The 15,862-nt window shown below is 38.0% G+C and overlaps 1 protein-coding gene across 4 annotated transcripts in view; it reads left to right on the forward strand.

Annotated features, from left to right (window-relative positions):
* The window catches only part of LOC127647467 (centrosomal protein of 112 kDa-like), a 308,426-nt gene that overhangs the window by 187,385 nt on the left and 105,179 nt on the right, over positions 1 to 15,862 (forward strand). For all 4 annotated transcript variants that reach the window (XM_052131726.1, XM_052131727.1, XM_052131728.1 and 1 more), the window contains exons 19-20: positions 1,643 to 1,750; positions 9,250 to 9,432. In XM_052131726.1, the coding sequence (XP_051987686.1) occupies positions 1,643 to 1,750; positions 9,250 to 9,432 (291 nt within the window). The remainder of the gene's footprint in view (positions 1 to 1,642; positions 1,751 to 9,249; positions 9,433 to 15,862) is intronic.

The following is a 15,862-nucleotide window of genomic DNA, read 5'->3' on the forward strand; positions in this document are numbered from 1 at the left end:
ATTCACCATTTCCATCACAACAACTCCAGCCCCCTGCATGAACACACCGCACATGACTGCAGCCGTACATCACATCCTGTGCACAGATGCTGGAGCGGGCCGCTGCGGCGCCACACGGATCCACCGCCACAGCTGTGTCCAATGTGTGCGCAACCAGACATTCCCAAAACTCTTATGTAGATTTATGTCACCTACATTTCACAAAACGACACCACATAGGATATGGATAATGGATAATCATGGGTAATCTCTCCTCATTGAAGTCAACATGAAATCAAAATTGCCCTTATTTACTTTCTTAATGTGTTAGGGATGGGCAATATGGCTACAAACAAATACTAGGGTACAATGGGACTAAAGGTATACCTTAAGGAATATTTTTCAGATCACAAAATGTATCATTATTTTTATTGAATATTGATGGAGCAACATTATTTTGTGTAAAAAGAAATAATAACAGAACAATGTTTTTATTAAAATTCAGTTTTTAATAAAAGGTGGCGAGGGAGCCTTAAACCCTTAAAAAGTGTCATTCATTTGGAGGTCAGACTACACCAAAAGTACACTGATGAAGTACACATAAAAATGGAGGAGCACATACACCTCGCGCTCACAGAACGTTTGTTTTAGAAAGTAACTTAAAAGTAATTTGTAATATGATTACTTTTCTATGACATAATCAGCAAAAGAATATGATTACAATTTTAGGTAAATAATTAGTCATTTGTTGCGGATTACTCTTTTTGAGTAACTTACCCAGCACTGTTTCCAACCCTTCCTCGAGACGTTAAAAGTGCAAAAACTATTTCTGTTGTGACTCATCTCTATTATGTGCCGTGTTCTTCAGTGTCTGTGCAGTCAATAATGACTTGAACTTGCCTAAGAATATTTAAACAGGTGTGCATGAAGTCATTGGCAGTGTGTGTGTGTGTGTGTGTTAATGGTCATGTAGTGGGCGAGTGTTAGATGATCCTCAACCTCTCGCTGGACTGAAGCTGAAGGCTGCTGCCCACATCCTGCTCACGATCTCTCTGATTCACCATTCTAGAGATGTCTTCTGTTTTCCATGTCTCCAGCGATCTTCATCTCCTATCAGTCAGCCCACATCAAAGTGTCCGACATTGCTTTAATGCCACCCCCTCTCTCTCTCTCTCTCTCTCTCTCTCTCTCTCTCTCTGTCCATTTGTATTCATCTGTTTATAGCTGCATTAGTAGAAATAAAGTCCTCTGAATAGTGAAACATGGACTTGAGTGGAATCTGATGAATTGAGATTGAATCAGTTGTGCTGATCACCGGGGGTGAGTGATGCATCGCTAGTAAATCACTCCCATTATAACCAATCAAGTTGTCTACAATGGAATAGTCAGCATATTTTGACAAAAATAGCAGGCAATTCCAGATCAACACAGGAAATTTGCATACTGTGTGCAATATACATACTGCACACTACGCTCTTGCAAAAATAGTAGGTTGCATTCTATTCCGAAAATATCCAAACTCTCACATAATGAAGACATCGGCTGGCACGTTTACTGCCGTACATTCACGTACTTAAGAGCTGCCTATGAATAGTTCCGTAAGAAATGCTGCCACAGAAACACTTTTGTGCTGAAATTCTCTGTTTGTTTGTTTGTTTTCCAGATGGAGAAGGTGGAGGCAGATCTGATTCGCTCTAAATCACTGCGAGAGAAACAGTCTAATGAGTTCAGCTACCAGTTAGAGGAGCTCCAGCGCAGATACGAACAACAGGTCAGAACGCAAACAATACAAACATCTGTTTGCTGCTGTTCAAATGAATTGACATTACATTAAAGGAAGAGCTCACCCAAAAATGAATGGGTGCCAACATTTTGATGCTCCAAAATGGTCTGCACTTATACAGCGCCTTTTTAACCCTACACTGCGTCTCATTCACCCATTCATGCACACGTTCACACACCAATGACGGCAGAGCTGCTATGCTAGCCTGCCATTGGGAGCAACTTGGGGTTCAGTGTCTTGCCACTTTGGCATGTGGAGTCGTGTGGAACCACCAACCCTGCGATTAGTGGACAACTGCTCTACCACCTGAGCCACAGCCGCCCCAAAATCCATGTCTCCATGTTTCTCATGTCTTGAGAAACAGATCAATATTTAAACCCTTTTTGCTTCACTTTTACTTTCTCATTGTTTTTGCTGATTTGCATTCTTCATGAATATCACCCCCTTCTGAGCAGGGAGGAGAATAAAAAAATACTTGAATGTTCATCTGTTTCTCACCCACACCTATCTTATTGTGTCTGAACACATGGATTTAACCACTGGAGTTGTATGGATTACTTTTATGCTGCCTTTAGGTGCTTTTTGGAGCTTCTAAATTGTGGTCACCATTCACCTGCATTGTATGGACCAACAGAGCTGAAATATTCTTCTAGAAATCTTCATTTGTGTTCCGCTGAAGAAATAAAGTCATACACATCTGAGATGGAGATAATTTTCAGTTTTGGATGAACTGTCCCTTTAAGCATGGAAATGATATTGTGTTGGTAGAAACATAAACGAACAAATGAGTTTCTCATCCCAACATTATTACAATGACGGACACAGTTCATATTAAATGAAATGATCTACTCTTAACGATTGGACAAGCTGCTGCAGAATCAAATATATGAATGCGTTTCAGCCGCATCACATTTAAGTTGCCTTATCATATCATTCCATTCGGTTACTTCTGATTAAAAAAGCAATTTGTTCTTTATTAACATTACATTTAATGGACTGACAGGAACGTGCCTGTTATCTTTAGAGCAATCTATCTTTCTACAAGATTTAAATTGCAAATGCGCTTCACCTCACAATCGTGTCTCATTTCAGTTTAGCAATAGATATTATATTGCACACTTGATTTGCATGTCCTGAAGGTAATAGCAGTGCCGTTGTGTTAACGTTTTTAATACCTGAAGGGAGATGTTTGTTAGCATTCCCATTTATCTCAAAGACAGTTGCTCGGCAGGCATATGCAATTTGAATTTATTTTTTATCTATGCTCATGGGTACTCAGTTCTGGACACGGAAGTTGTCATCACATGTGCTGATGAAGTCTTTGTGCTGTATGATGCGCTGGGCTCAGATAATGAATGAGGCATTATCAGGCACATTTTAATGTATAAATTCTTTTAATGCAAAAAGCACATTTTGTATTGCACATATATGTATTTTTCTAGTTTTTGTAAATGCACAATATATTGAGTAAAATCATGCAGGTTCCCATGATCTCTTGAGCTCTTCTGTAGCAGACGTCTGTGCAGGGATGCTTACCACTTCTCAAAACTCTGTTTAAAGATGGCCTTCTCGTTCTCAGCCAGCTCAACTGACAGGAATCACGTGTATGGAAGCCACCTCGCACATAATCTGGGCCGTGTGTCCACATACAGCCGTGTGTGTTGTACACATTTATGGTCTAGTGCTGAATAGATCACAGACATTCTGTTGAGGCCTATACTCAAACCAGCCCATCTGGCACCAACAATCATGCCATGCTCCAAATCAATGAGAGCACATTTTTCCCCATTCTGATGGTCGATGTTCACATTAACTGAAGCTCCTGACCCATATCTGCATGATTTTATGCACTGCACTGCTGTCACAGGATTGGCTGATTAGATATCACATATATAAATGTTGGTGTGAGACGGGTGGTTTGAGGATTTCTGGGATTTTCACACACAACAGTCTCTAGAATTTACTCTGAATGGTGCCAAAAACAAAAATCATCCAGTGAGGGGCAGTTCTGTGGATGAAATGTCTTGTTGATGAGAGAGGTCAACAGAGAATGGCCAGACTGATTCGAACTGACAAAGTCTACAGTAACTCAGATAACCACTCTGTACAATTGTGGTGAGAAGTTTATAATTTCAGATGCAATGTTGTGGCTGATCGGTGTGTGTGTGTATATATATATTAATATATACTGTATATATTTTTTCTTTTTTTGATAAAGCAGTCATTCTACTTTCATGGGGAATACTATATTTCGGGTTCAATACAAGATAAGTTCTATCGACATTGAATTGAACCCAGAACATTCCTTTGATTTTTAATAGTGTTCAAATTTGCCAAAATGTCTCTATGTTGTGCTTGTCCCCACACACATTGGAACGTACTTCCTATCATTAATTGGATCATGGAAACAATTTTATTTCACAGTTTTTCTCATGTAGATCAAGATGTGACAAGCGGAATGTAGCAAATATCTGATTTAAACTTTCTGTCCCTCCCGTCCTCCTAACACGACATCCATTTCTTTCTTTCTGGAGTTCTGTCAGTTATAATGAACTGTTTTGAATGTGATCATATCACTAGGGAGAGTAATAGACATTTTAATGATTCTGTCAACATGATATATAACGTTACCAAGGTAACAATCCCTCATTAATATCTACCGTTTAAACTGGATTTTTCTGTTCAAACTGGGATTTCACTCTGTTAGAACAAAGGGAATCTCAACCAGAGCAGTAGAGATGCATAATTATTCAGTCAACTATTAACTAAATATGATTCTGGTTTGGTTAAAACCAATGTATGCCTTTGTTAGGGTGTCAGGAATTTGTCCGGTCATATTTCACCATAATATATATATATATATATATATATATATATATATATATATATATTGCATATATAGTAATACAAAATTATTTTAATTATTTCATATTTTTGTTACATTGACCTCATTACAGAAGAATACATTGTAACAGATCTGTAAGATGTATTACTGCTTTAAAGGGATAGTTGACCAAAAAATAAATACATTTATTAATTCATTAAAATTCTGTCAGTATGTACTGTTCTGTCTGAGTCTCCATTCACTTTCATGATATGGGACGAAAGATTTAATGAAAGTGATTGGTGTCTGAGCCTATCAGTCCCTAACATTGGGTGTTGGTGTTTGGAACAACAACATGATAACAGAATTTTCATTGTTGGGTGATATGTTGCTGTAACAGTGAGTTTGTTTAGTCCTTCTGAATGATATTGAGCACATATTCTTTTGAAAGCATACATTAAGAGCAGAGCTGTAGTTGACTGACCCCTCATGCAATAGATGGAGTTATCTGAGATGTTTAGTGTTGGTGTTATGAGCGGACTGAAGTGTGAGGGGTCACTCTTCGACTATTCATGTGGACACAAAGGCTCATTCCCCAGGGCTCCCGTCAATGGGACTTTAAAAGAGTGCATTTCTATAGAAGTGCTGTGTCTCTTTGACCTCCTCGCCTTTTCAATGTCATGCCTGCTCTGTGTGCAGATGCTGAGCTCATGTCTGAGGTCACAGTGAGCAGTATATGACATCAGAAACATCCCACAGATGTTTCAAGAGGCTAATCTATTCTGTGATTCCCTCTTTAATTCTCTTCCGCCATTTTTTACATTGATTTATTTTCCCGTTTTTCTCAGGCACATACACTCATGCAGTTTTGTGAGTAACTAACTGGTAGCAACGCTGCTAACATCTACATTTTTTAGAGTGGGACAGCTTAGCTGTTGTAATAATAATAATACTCAAACGGTCTCTCCTAAAATGTCCTCATAGTCTCATATGAAGCATTGGGTAGTGTGATTGTCGCAATCGTACGATACGTTCTGCGAAAACATGCGTATTTTAGATCAACCAATCTCATATGCTTCCCTCGTCCTTCTAAACCATGATAGTTTCATTACTATTGTGGTTATGTTTAGGGTCTGGGATAAAGTGCTAGACTTTATTGTAAGATTAAGGTTTGCATCGAAATACAAAGAAAGGAAATATCGGGATTTACAATGAGATGCAGGAATCCATGTGATTGGTTTAAAAGTTGTACATTATCCTAAGAATCATCTCGGACTATTGTTACGACTTTTCATGACATTGGGTTGAAGCAGGCAGCACAAAGGATGTACAGACACGTACGTACGAAGAAGCGTGTTCTTGCATCCAAATTCAGCTGGACAGAGTGCAACAGTATGCAGTGGTCTCGTTTTTATTTGACACAGCATCCTTAAAAGCGAAGGGTACAACACGTGACGCAACCAAAATAATTGTAATTATTGAAATTATTATATTATTTTCTTTATTTGGAAGCCTTAGCTATTTTTATTTCATTAACTAATTTATCACAATATCATGCAATTAATTTGATTTTATTGTACGATTGATTTGATATTTAGTAAACATTTTAAATTAGAGGTCGACCAATAGTGGATTTTGACGGTACAATAACTAAGGTGGTGGAAAAGGACAATAACCGTTTATAGTAATAAGCCGAAAGTTTTAAAAATCGATTTATAGAATGTAAATGAATTCTTAGCCTTTACTAACTATGATGGCACAGACACACTGTAGATGCTACAAAATCCCAGATGCAGTTTATTATGCTACCAAAATCCCAATAATAACCAGAAAAAAAAATCAGATTTGGTGCATAATGCTGTACTTTTAACTATAAACAAGCCCAAAACACTCAAGGGACTCTTATTTTGAAATGTTGGAGACTTGGCTTTGTTAAAGTGCTCTATATTAAAGCATTTACAAAGTTAAAATTTGATATCCTATGTATTTCACCAGATGAGGTTTAATGAGGAATAAGGTTAATTATTATTCACAAGATATGCAGTGGGGGACACAATGAAAAAAACTTTCGCAACTATCGACATAGATTTTTGCAGATAACCGATAGTTCCAAAAAGCAACTATTGGCATCAATTAATGGGTACAACCAATATTCCAGTATCTACCAAAGATCAGCTTCATCAAATAATCCAATGATGCAAGAAAACCACGATGCATGAGATTTGAAATCATCTGGTTATTTTCTGCTTTTGACATCAAAATGTTAACAGACATGTGCATAATTGTTGTACATATTGGAAAAGCTGGTAAGAATGTCGGGAAATGTGTCCAATCAGGGAAATGCGCAAAAATCTCTGCGTGCCAATTGGTTTTTGCTTAAACAGTTTATGACCTTACACCAATAAAGAAAGGAATATATGACCACACACGTTGTGTGCTGATTAAGCAAAATCTTTGTAAGAGTGTGCTTATAAACACTCTTATTGTTTTGTATTTATCCGGCAAATACATATTATCATCTGATCATTGTATATTTAAAAAATATCCCCCCAAAGCGTAGCTTCAGTTTATTAGTGGCTTGTAGTAAGCTTGCTAATTCTTCTATAGGGCAATAGTAGCAAAACATTTTCAGCTGACTGTTATTTTAACTCCTTTATAATGTGTGTAGCTTGACAAGCTACAGTTAGCGTTCCCAACACTGCTAACACATAGATGGAATGGTCCATTTAGAGCATCTGTACTCTGAATAATGGAATACATTTTCCCCCTCTGATGTTTCTTCATACTGGACCCCTACTGAGTGTCGCCAAGCTTCTCCTCTCAGAGACATCAGTCTTCCTCCAGGGAGCCTCCTTCAGTGGCCCACCGCCCCGTAATCTAAGCACCGGCGCTCTAGGAGGGGGCGCTAATCACATCTGCCCAATGACAGCAGCCATTCAGCACTGCCGCTTTAAGAGCCCGGCACCCAGCAGTCCTTTCTATGACGTTGCAGTGTTTTCAGTCTCTTCCCCCACCCATTTCTATCCTGCTGTCACATCACCATATATTTTGCCATGGATTTTCACCCTTCGTCGAAAAAATTCCACTCAGAATTATCAAAACCAAAGCGACGCTTTGTCGCTTGTCCGGCAAGTAACGTGGGGTGGGCTTAAACCCTGCAGAGCAAGCTGTACACTGAGGTTTAAACTAAAGGTAATTGTCGGCTGTTCGTCTGTTGAGATGTGTATTTGTTGAACATTTGACAAAGATCTCATAATGAATAGGTGCACTGAAGTTTTGCATATTTAACACATGGCGTGTTATAGAAAAATCTGTCATACTGCTTTAAGACAGGAGAGTTGTGTCCTTGACCGGTACTAATTAATTAGAAGTGTCTGCATATATATATTGTATTTATTGTGTCCTTAATTTTGACCATTGGATGGTTGGATTGTAGCATTGCTAACCGATATCTCTATCGCGCCGTCCTTTTGCTTTAAGTGTGGAGAGTTGCGCCCTTTGGCAATCCCTCATCAAGTAGTTGAGCCACTTTGCATTGGCTGTACAGTTTTGCCATGTTGGAGACGTCCTTGTCTATCCACGTCCGTTCCTCTACAATGTCGAAGGGCGAAATCATTAAAGCTTGAGGACAAAGAGTCTTCTTAGTAAATCTTACTTCAGTTTCTCCAGAATCCACTAAAATCGGAAAGCCTTGTACCGTGAAGCTGCTTGAAGTGCCTTTTATGGCCTTGTGTCTGATTGGCTGGGAGAATCGAGCAGAAATCGCTTTCATCACCTTCTCTCAATAGCAGCACAGCAGCTTCTAGCTGGCAGGCCAGGTAGGGTGCCAAGGCACACATTGTAGGGGGATTAGCTCGAGGGCTGTGGGGACAAGCCCTCTCACACAGGCAAACTGGGAGACGGGGGTCGGACCAGCCAAGGTCACCAGCTCCCATCCGTGTGGGAATGGACCCTGGGAATTGTCTGCACTGCCTCTCATTGCCTGGCTCGGCTCACCACACAGCAGGTGCAAGACAACGAGATAATGCCGCTGCTCGCTTTGAGTTCTTTCAGTATTTTCCTCATTCTTACTCTCAATGCTGACCACATTTCTTCTGAAAAAGAGTTAGCAAGGTTGCCGCTGATTGGAATTTTTGCAGCTCAATTTCCATTTTGGATGAAACGAAACTGTTCGGAAATGGATTCAGATGTAGCAGTGAGTGGTTTCAAGAGTTGCCGTTTTTCTAACATCAAAACAATTGAATGGAATCCAAACTTTTTTATTACTAAAATTGTTGGCTGTCATTTCAATAAAGATCACTTTAGAGAATGTCACAGTTTTTGTCATTCTTTCTTCCTAAGACGTCTTGTTTATGCAGCATGTAATGATGATATTGGGTATAATTTTGAAGCATTTTCAGGGGAACATAGGACAAATGGACATTCACTGGCCTACACATCACACATATTTTGTACTCGGGACTGAAAGGGAAGCTAGCTTGTCAAAGTTGGCACAAAAAATGGGATGAAAACAGCCTGTGAGGTCATAGTAATGCAGAACTTGCATAGGCTTCGTGTGTTGTGTGGCAAACCGTGAACCGTTTTCTTCGCTGAGCCATGCTCAAGTTGTCATGACGACAGGGATGTTCCGATGATGAATTCTTGCTTCTTGTTGTCCAATCAGATTGTGGAACTGAAACTGCAGCACGAACAGGAGCGAACACACCTTCTCCAGACGCACAATGCCGAGAAAGACAGCCTGCTCCAGGACCACCAGCGGGAAATCGACAGTTTGGAGAAGCAGACGAGTGCCACCATGGTCCAGCAGCAAATGCAGACGCAGGAGTGGAGGAAACGTGACGCTCAGGTAGGGGGTCTCTTTCTTTCTGCAGCTCAGTCACCGTTTCCTTTCTTTTTTTATGGTAATGCTGCAATTTGCTACAACTGTTTACTATCTTATTTTTCTCCATTCGACAGTAGAGAATAATGGTTTGCATTTACTGTAAGAAATAAATATTTACACACATTTGCTAGCACACTTTTTGCCAAACTGTCATCCCTTTTTAGCTAAGCCAACAATGCGAAATAAACAACTTAAATCCAACCGCGCAAACTTTTTGTGCGTTATTTTTACATTTAACGTTTCATTTAAAATGTAAGAAAGTCCAAGCGGTAAACGTTCTGGCTAGGGCCGTCACAATTATCAAATTTGACTGACGATTAATTGGCAAAAAAATAATTGCGATTATGACGATTAATTGTTTTTTTTTTAAGGGCTTTCACGATTTATTGTCTTCTAAAATAGCTTTTTTCTGCATGTGTGCTTCATAAACATTAAGAATTTTTTTTCTTGAAATAAATAAATCAAATAATAAGGTTTTAAAAACTTATGAATGACATGAAAAATTATGTTTTAAATATCCAAATATTTCTAAATACTTAAAATATTTAACTTTTGGTCAATTTTACATTTACATTTGTATTTATTTATATATAGTATATTTTGATTATATTATGCAATAGTAAAACGGTTCTTTTCTAATTTCTTCACTTTTTCACATTATTTTAATGCTTGGATTAAATCAAGCAAGCTGTTATTTGTCATGACGCAAAACCTTTGAGATGATTTGTTTCATCATTTTTTCACTCCACAGAAATGCAGCGTGCGTCTCCTCTGTCACTGTGTATCATTAACACTGCGTGTATGAACCAGCAACACTTGCAATTAACACGATTTTTTAAAGAGAATCTGAGTGCTTTGCGTTCACTATCGCCGTTTACAATTGTTTGTTTATATTTTCGCGGGAGTTTGGCCTCTGCTGACACCGTGCGCATCAGAGAGTCACATGCTCCTCCGGACAGGGGCTGGTTGACATCCGCGGTGCGGCTCAGTGACTCTCGGGCTTGGAGTAGATACTCTGAATGACACACAAACATATATGGCATTTATACAGTATATTCGCTTAAAATTCCCCTTTTTGTGCATTGAAATGTGATTGGAATTAGAATTCCCAATAATCGTTAGATCCTATAATCGTGATCAGGTTATTTAATAATCGTGACAGGCCTAGTTACATACCCTTTCATTGCTCACTCTAGGGTGCATTGTTCTTTTCTGTGTTGTTAATATTGGGGTTAGTAGTATTTATGCACCGCCACTGCATTCCACAGTGCTGTTTGTTTGCTTTCTCTGCAGTACAGGTAGCTGTCATCTGCTAGTATGCACTAATATTTGTTTTCCTTTAATATCTAAAAGCTTTGCAGTGGGTATTTGTCATTTGGAGAGTATTAATGAGCTCTATAGCCCTATTTTGCTCATCAGCTGGTTTCTAATGCCTGTAGTGTCCTGTGCCCCATTCGCCGCTTCACTGTCCAGATGGCTATCGTGAGATCCCTGTGGGAAGCCGTTTTATGGATGAGCCCCCAACTGTGGATATATTGGACTCTTCAAACCCCAAGATTAAATGTAAATTGTCAGCATGGCTAAACTATATTTATTGGCTCCTTGCAAGAAAAACGTGTTCGCTGATTTTGATGGTGCACATTGAGTATCGCCCCACGTTGGAGCAATCAGTTCAGAGTCAGTTTTCGCTAGAGTAATAGTAGTGAAAAAGAAATGTTCAGTTATAGCTGCCAGCAATATTGAAGTTAACTATACATAGTTTTTTTTTTAATGATGTTCTCTTTCCAGCAAATGTAGAATGAATGGATTGTTTTTAACTAAAAACACTTATTCAACACCAGTTTTGATTTATTCTTTCATTCAGTTAAAGACATTGAACATCATGTTCTTGAAAAAATAAATAGATGTTCAACCTGTACAGCAAAAGTTTGTAATCATAGAAAATGATATAAAACTGATCTGTTTTCTTATTGATGTCTCTGCATTCACACATTAATCAAGAACGCTTATGTGGAGGAGCGCTCACATCTCTGAGCTGCTGCTGGATGGCTGTGGCGATGGCTATCTCTAGTGCAATCTTTTAGGTTTGATTGATCAGTTTGTTTTCTTCGATTTAATTATAAAACCTCTACCACATCAAAACTACCACATCCTTTACAAATATCCTTATCCAACTCACTTTTACTTCAATTATTCAAACATAAACTGGCCTTTTTGGGAGTATTCACATCAGATGTGCCCAGTTATTAATATTCTAAAATAAAGTACAGTTGACAGTAGAGGTCTGCACAGGCATTAAGTTAAAACTTAAACCCGGTCCATACCAGAGACCATGTGACCAACACAGTTGGAACTGTCAATTGTTTTTAACCTGAACCAATGAGATCATTTCATCTCCAAGCAGTACATTTGTTGCAATATGCTGTCATTTCTTTAAGCATCATAGACAACATTCATAACAGTAAACATAGGCAGTGTTAACAAGGCACAACAGCCCTTCAGCACACAAGAATAAAAGTAATAAATACCATTTATCAAGTGCTGAAACTTTGTTGGGTGAAGAACAATCTGGAATCATGTGAAGCAGTGTAACAGTCACATGAAGTCCTCTTTGCAACCTGAACTGCTTTAGAACATTGAATCTTTGCAACAGCTGCTCCAAAAACAATCTAGCAAAGGAACGCTCTGGTCTTTATAAAAAATGCAGTTCTTTTTAACTTGACACCGGTACTAAAACTGAAAAAACATGACGCAATGATCAAAGAAATCTGTCCAGCGTTTGTTTATGTACATTGAAAAACTAGACAAACGCTAAAACAGGTTTGGTGTGAACAGCCCCTAAATCATCTGTAAGTGTAAAACAAATGACTTAAGTCAAAAATAATCATATTTATACAGTGTGTTGCATAAATGTAGGTTATATTATATTTAACATATATGTTATATTATCAAAATATTATTAATAATACTAATAAATCAATTTTCATTCATTACAAACCCAAATCTGATGGTTTGTCAGGTCTCGTCTAGTTCAGGTCGGGTAGCAGTCATATAGCTGACAGTTTTGTTATTGGATAACGCACACTTTCTGTTTTCAAATATTTGTACTTTACTGCACTGATCTTTATAATACTGATATAGTTCAATTGAAATAGTGACAGGACATGAATAGGGAGAGAGGGGGAGAACGGGTCATGACGCAGACTGAAATCGAACCTGCGTCACTCGTGTAAACACTAGGGCCCGCCGCGTAAGCAACGTGTTTTTACTGTTTTGTTATAAATGTTCATTTAATTTGAGAAAGTTCCTTGATTATAATTATAGTCATCAATTATAAATATCATCATTTGTATTAGATCTGCCTACGCTAGAGATCAACATTGGCATTGCTCAATTAAAAACGATTTGATCGCAATCAAACAAGATTGTAAACGAAGTTGGTTATGTAACACAAATTTAAAATGTATCGGCTTTCAAGTCATTCCTTTAGTAAACGTGTTTAGATGTCATAAGATAGCATTGTGTGAAGAACAGGGTAAAAGTGTTCATGAACTGACAATCTGCAGTTTTACTCGTGATTTGTGTGAAAGGGAATAAAAGCCGATGTTGTCGTTCATTTCACAAGGAAACTCCCACGATACGTACAAGCCGCATTAACAAATGTGTAAGTATAATAACATAAGACCAGGTTGCATAATATCATTGTCAATTCAATTACACCTCTCTCAATGTTTCATAGGATAAATCATTTAAAAGAATTTATGTGCTCAGTCTTTTACCTTGAACCAACGTTTTTTTAATATACTTGTTTCTCTTCAAATGAAATGTTGAATTTTCATGAAATCAATGGGAAAAATACTTCCATTCAATGGTGTGTTAGATCTAGTCCTATCGCTCCCCCTCCTCTGAACTATGGCTGTGGAGGGCTGTATTGATCTGAATAAAGACAGTCCAAACCGACTCGTCTCTGGACTGGAGTTTGTGTAGTAGTATCATTGGACTCGTCCACCCTCCGGGATCTTGCTTTCTTTTGTGTGTTTGAGGATGAAAGTATCAGATCTTCAGGATGGTTCTCAGTAAATACAGTTGCCTGCAGCAACACAGTAAACCAATACACCACAGACTCCAGAGAATACATGTGCTTTCATGCCCATTCTACACCTTTACATCACATAGTACTCTTGGGTGCTTGTAGTCATCATTACATGGGAAAAATAAAGTGGACAAAACCTACACAAACTTACACATTATATTTGTATATACCTTTATACATCAGTCTGCATGTGCTATTGGATTGTTTTCTATGGATGAGAGCCAACATGAGTTCATTATAAATATTGTCTCAGTATTAGGAAATACTGTTTTCTAAGTTATATGGTTATAGAGAGAATTTCACAGTTTTATGTGGACGAGAGGCGTAAAAATACTGGAATTAATGCTCAAAATCGGGATGTCCAGCATTTGGTTTACCATTTGACACGCCGCTATTCAAATACCAAAATAACTATTTGGTTTTTCTGCATTTGTAATAGAGGTCTTCAATCTGATCCGAGCCCAACAGTACCCATCAAAACTTCAGTTTTGTGAGTTAGGGGCTGTTCACACATGTATTTGCCTTATTCAATTGCTGTTCCATGTAAACACTCGCTGGATGGAAGTCTTTAGCTTTAGCACCCCATCTCACTTTCTTACAGCGTCTTGCTCAGGACGCTTTAGACCCATTCGTTGCACTGCATGTAGCTTTTCAGTGCCGGTGTTACAAAGATTCAACTTACTGAGAAGTTCAGGTTTCAAGGAGGTCTTCATGTTACCGTTACATTGTTTACATTTACATTGATTCATTGAGTAGATGCTTTTATCTAAAGTAAATACAATTGACTTGTTACACCATTGTGTCACATGATTCCAGTTTTTTAACCTGGCAAACTTTCAGCTCTTGACAAACGGTAAACCAATGTTTTGTTTTGTTTTTTTCTTTTGCTCTGGTGTGCAGACAATAACTTCACAAGTAAAAGGCTAAACCATTTAAAAACCAAAGCGTCCCAAAGAGGCTGATAGACTGAAGCATTGATGCTCCATTCACATGACAGTACTAGCGTTCGCTGCCTCAACCTGCCCAGGCGGAGGACATATCAGGTTTGGCACCTGAATGACATATTTTCCATTGGTTAAGTATACTATATTGCATGCAGTTAGAGTTTGATTATTTGTACTTCAATGTGAGTGATTTTATCATTTAAGTTGTGTTTGAGAGATATCTATTGCACTAAAAGTTCTTTATTCCCGAGTCCAGACTCCCAACATACAACCCAATAACCATTTGTGAACCCTCACCGTTAACTGAATATTGCAAACCATAACCGTGCACCAGTACTCGAGATCGGTCGTGGTCTCGTCTCGGAAACTTCAGCATTTTTACTCTGTCTTGTCTCAGACAAAATAAAGAGGACTTAGGATTATATTTCAAGACCGGTCAAGACCACAGCTGCGGGGATATCACTAAATTGCCTCTGCATTGTCTGATTTATTTGTTAACATCATTACTTTGATTGGATGTAAAACTTCCTGCTTCAAATTCAAGCAATAAATTGACTAATTTCTAATTATAAATATTTGTTACTGTCAATGGCCTGTCACCCCTCCCCACCCCCCTTCACACACACTCCAAGAAAGTGAATGTGGGAGACAGGAGAAGAAACTGTGGCTGTCTGAGAGATGCCAGCCAAATCTTCTGTAATACAATTTGGCTAACTATACCAGTGTATCCCAACCCAACAGTGTTAATGTGCAAAATGATCAAATTCCTCAAATAAATAAATACCCTTTTTTCTGGTATTTTAGTGCAGGCATAGATAGGGTAGAAGAGTTTTGAAGTTGCCAATTCAGTATATTTTCCATTACAAAGTATTTTATATATATATTTTTTTTATATATATTAACAACTTGATTTTGACCCAGTGTGACTTTATTTCCGGAAAATACAGTAAGTAAATAAATAAATACAAAATAATTTTTTTTTTTTTATAAATATTAATTTATAAATAAATTAAAAATTACAAAATGATTTGCTGTGCAATTGCAAGGATTAATTTTCAAGAACGAATCTACAAAATGGAAAATTTGTTTTTTTTTCAATTATCCAATTAGCGCTCTTGGGATCTGTGACCTCATTATACAGATTACCTATGTTACTTTCATTTTTTGCATAGCCCACTTTCAAACATTACGAGTTCAAGCTACTAAAACTATCGATGATGGTTATATGGGATAGTGGTGTGCCATGGGAGTTTTTATCGTAATAAGTGCTGTGGCAGAAAAAAGGTTGGGAAACACCGATCTAAACCACAAAGACTTCATCAGCAAAATAGCGTCCAGAAGAAAACACACAGCAGTG

Source organism: Xyrauchen texanus, chromosome 8, assembly GCF_025860055.1.
Source record: "Xyrauchen texanus isolate HMW12.3.18 chromosome 8, RBS_HiC_50CHRs, whole genome shotgun sequence".
NCBI classification, from domain to species: Eukaryota; Metazoa; Chordata; class Actinopteri; order Cypriniformes; family Catostomidae; genus Xyrauchen; species Xyrauchen texanus.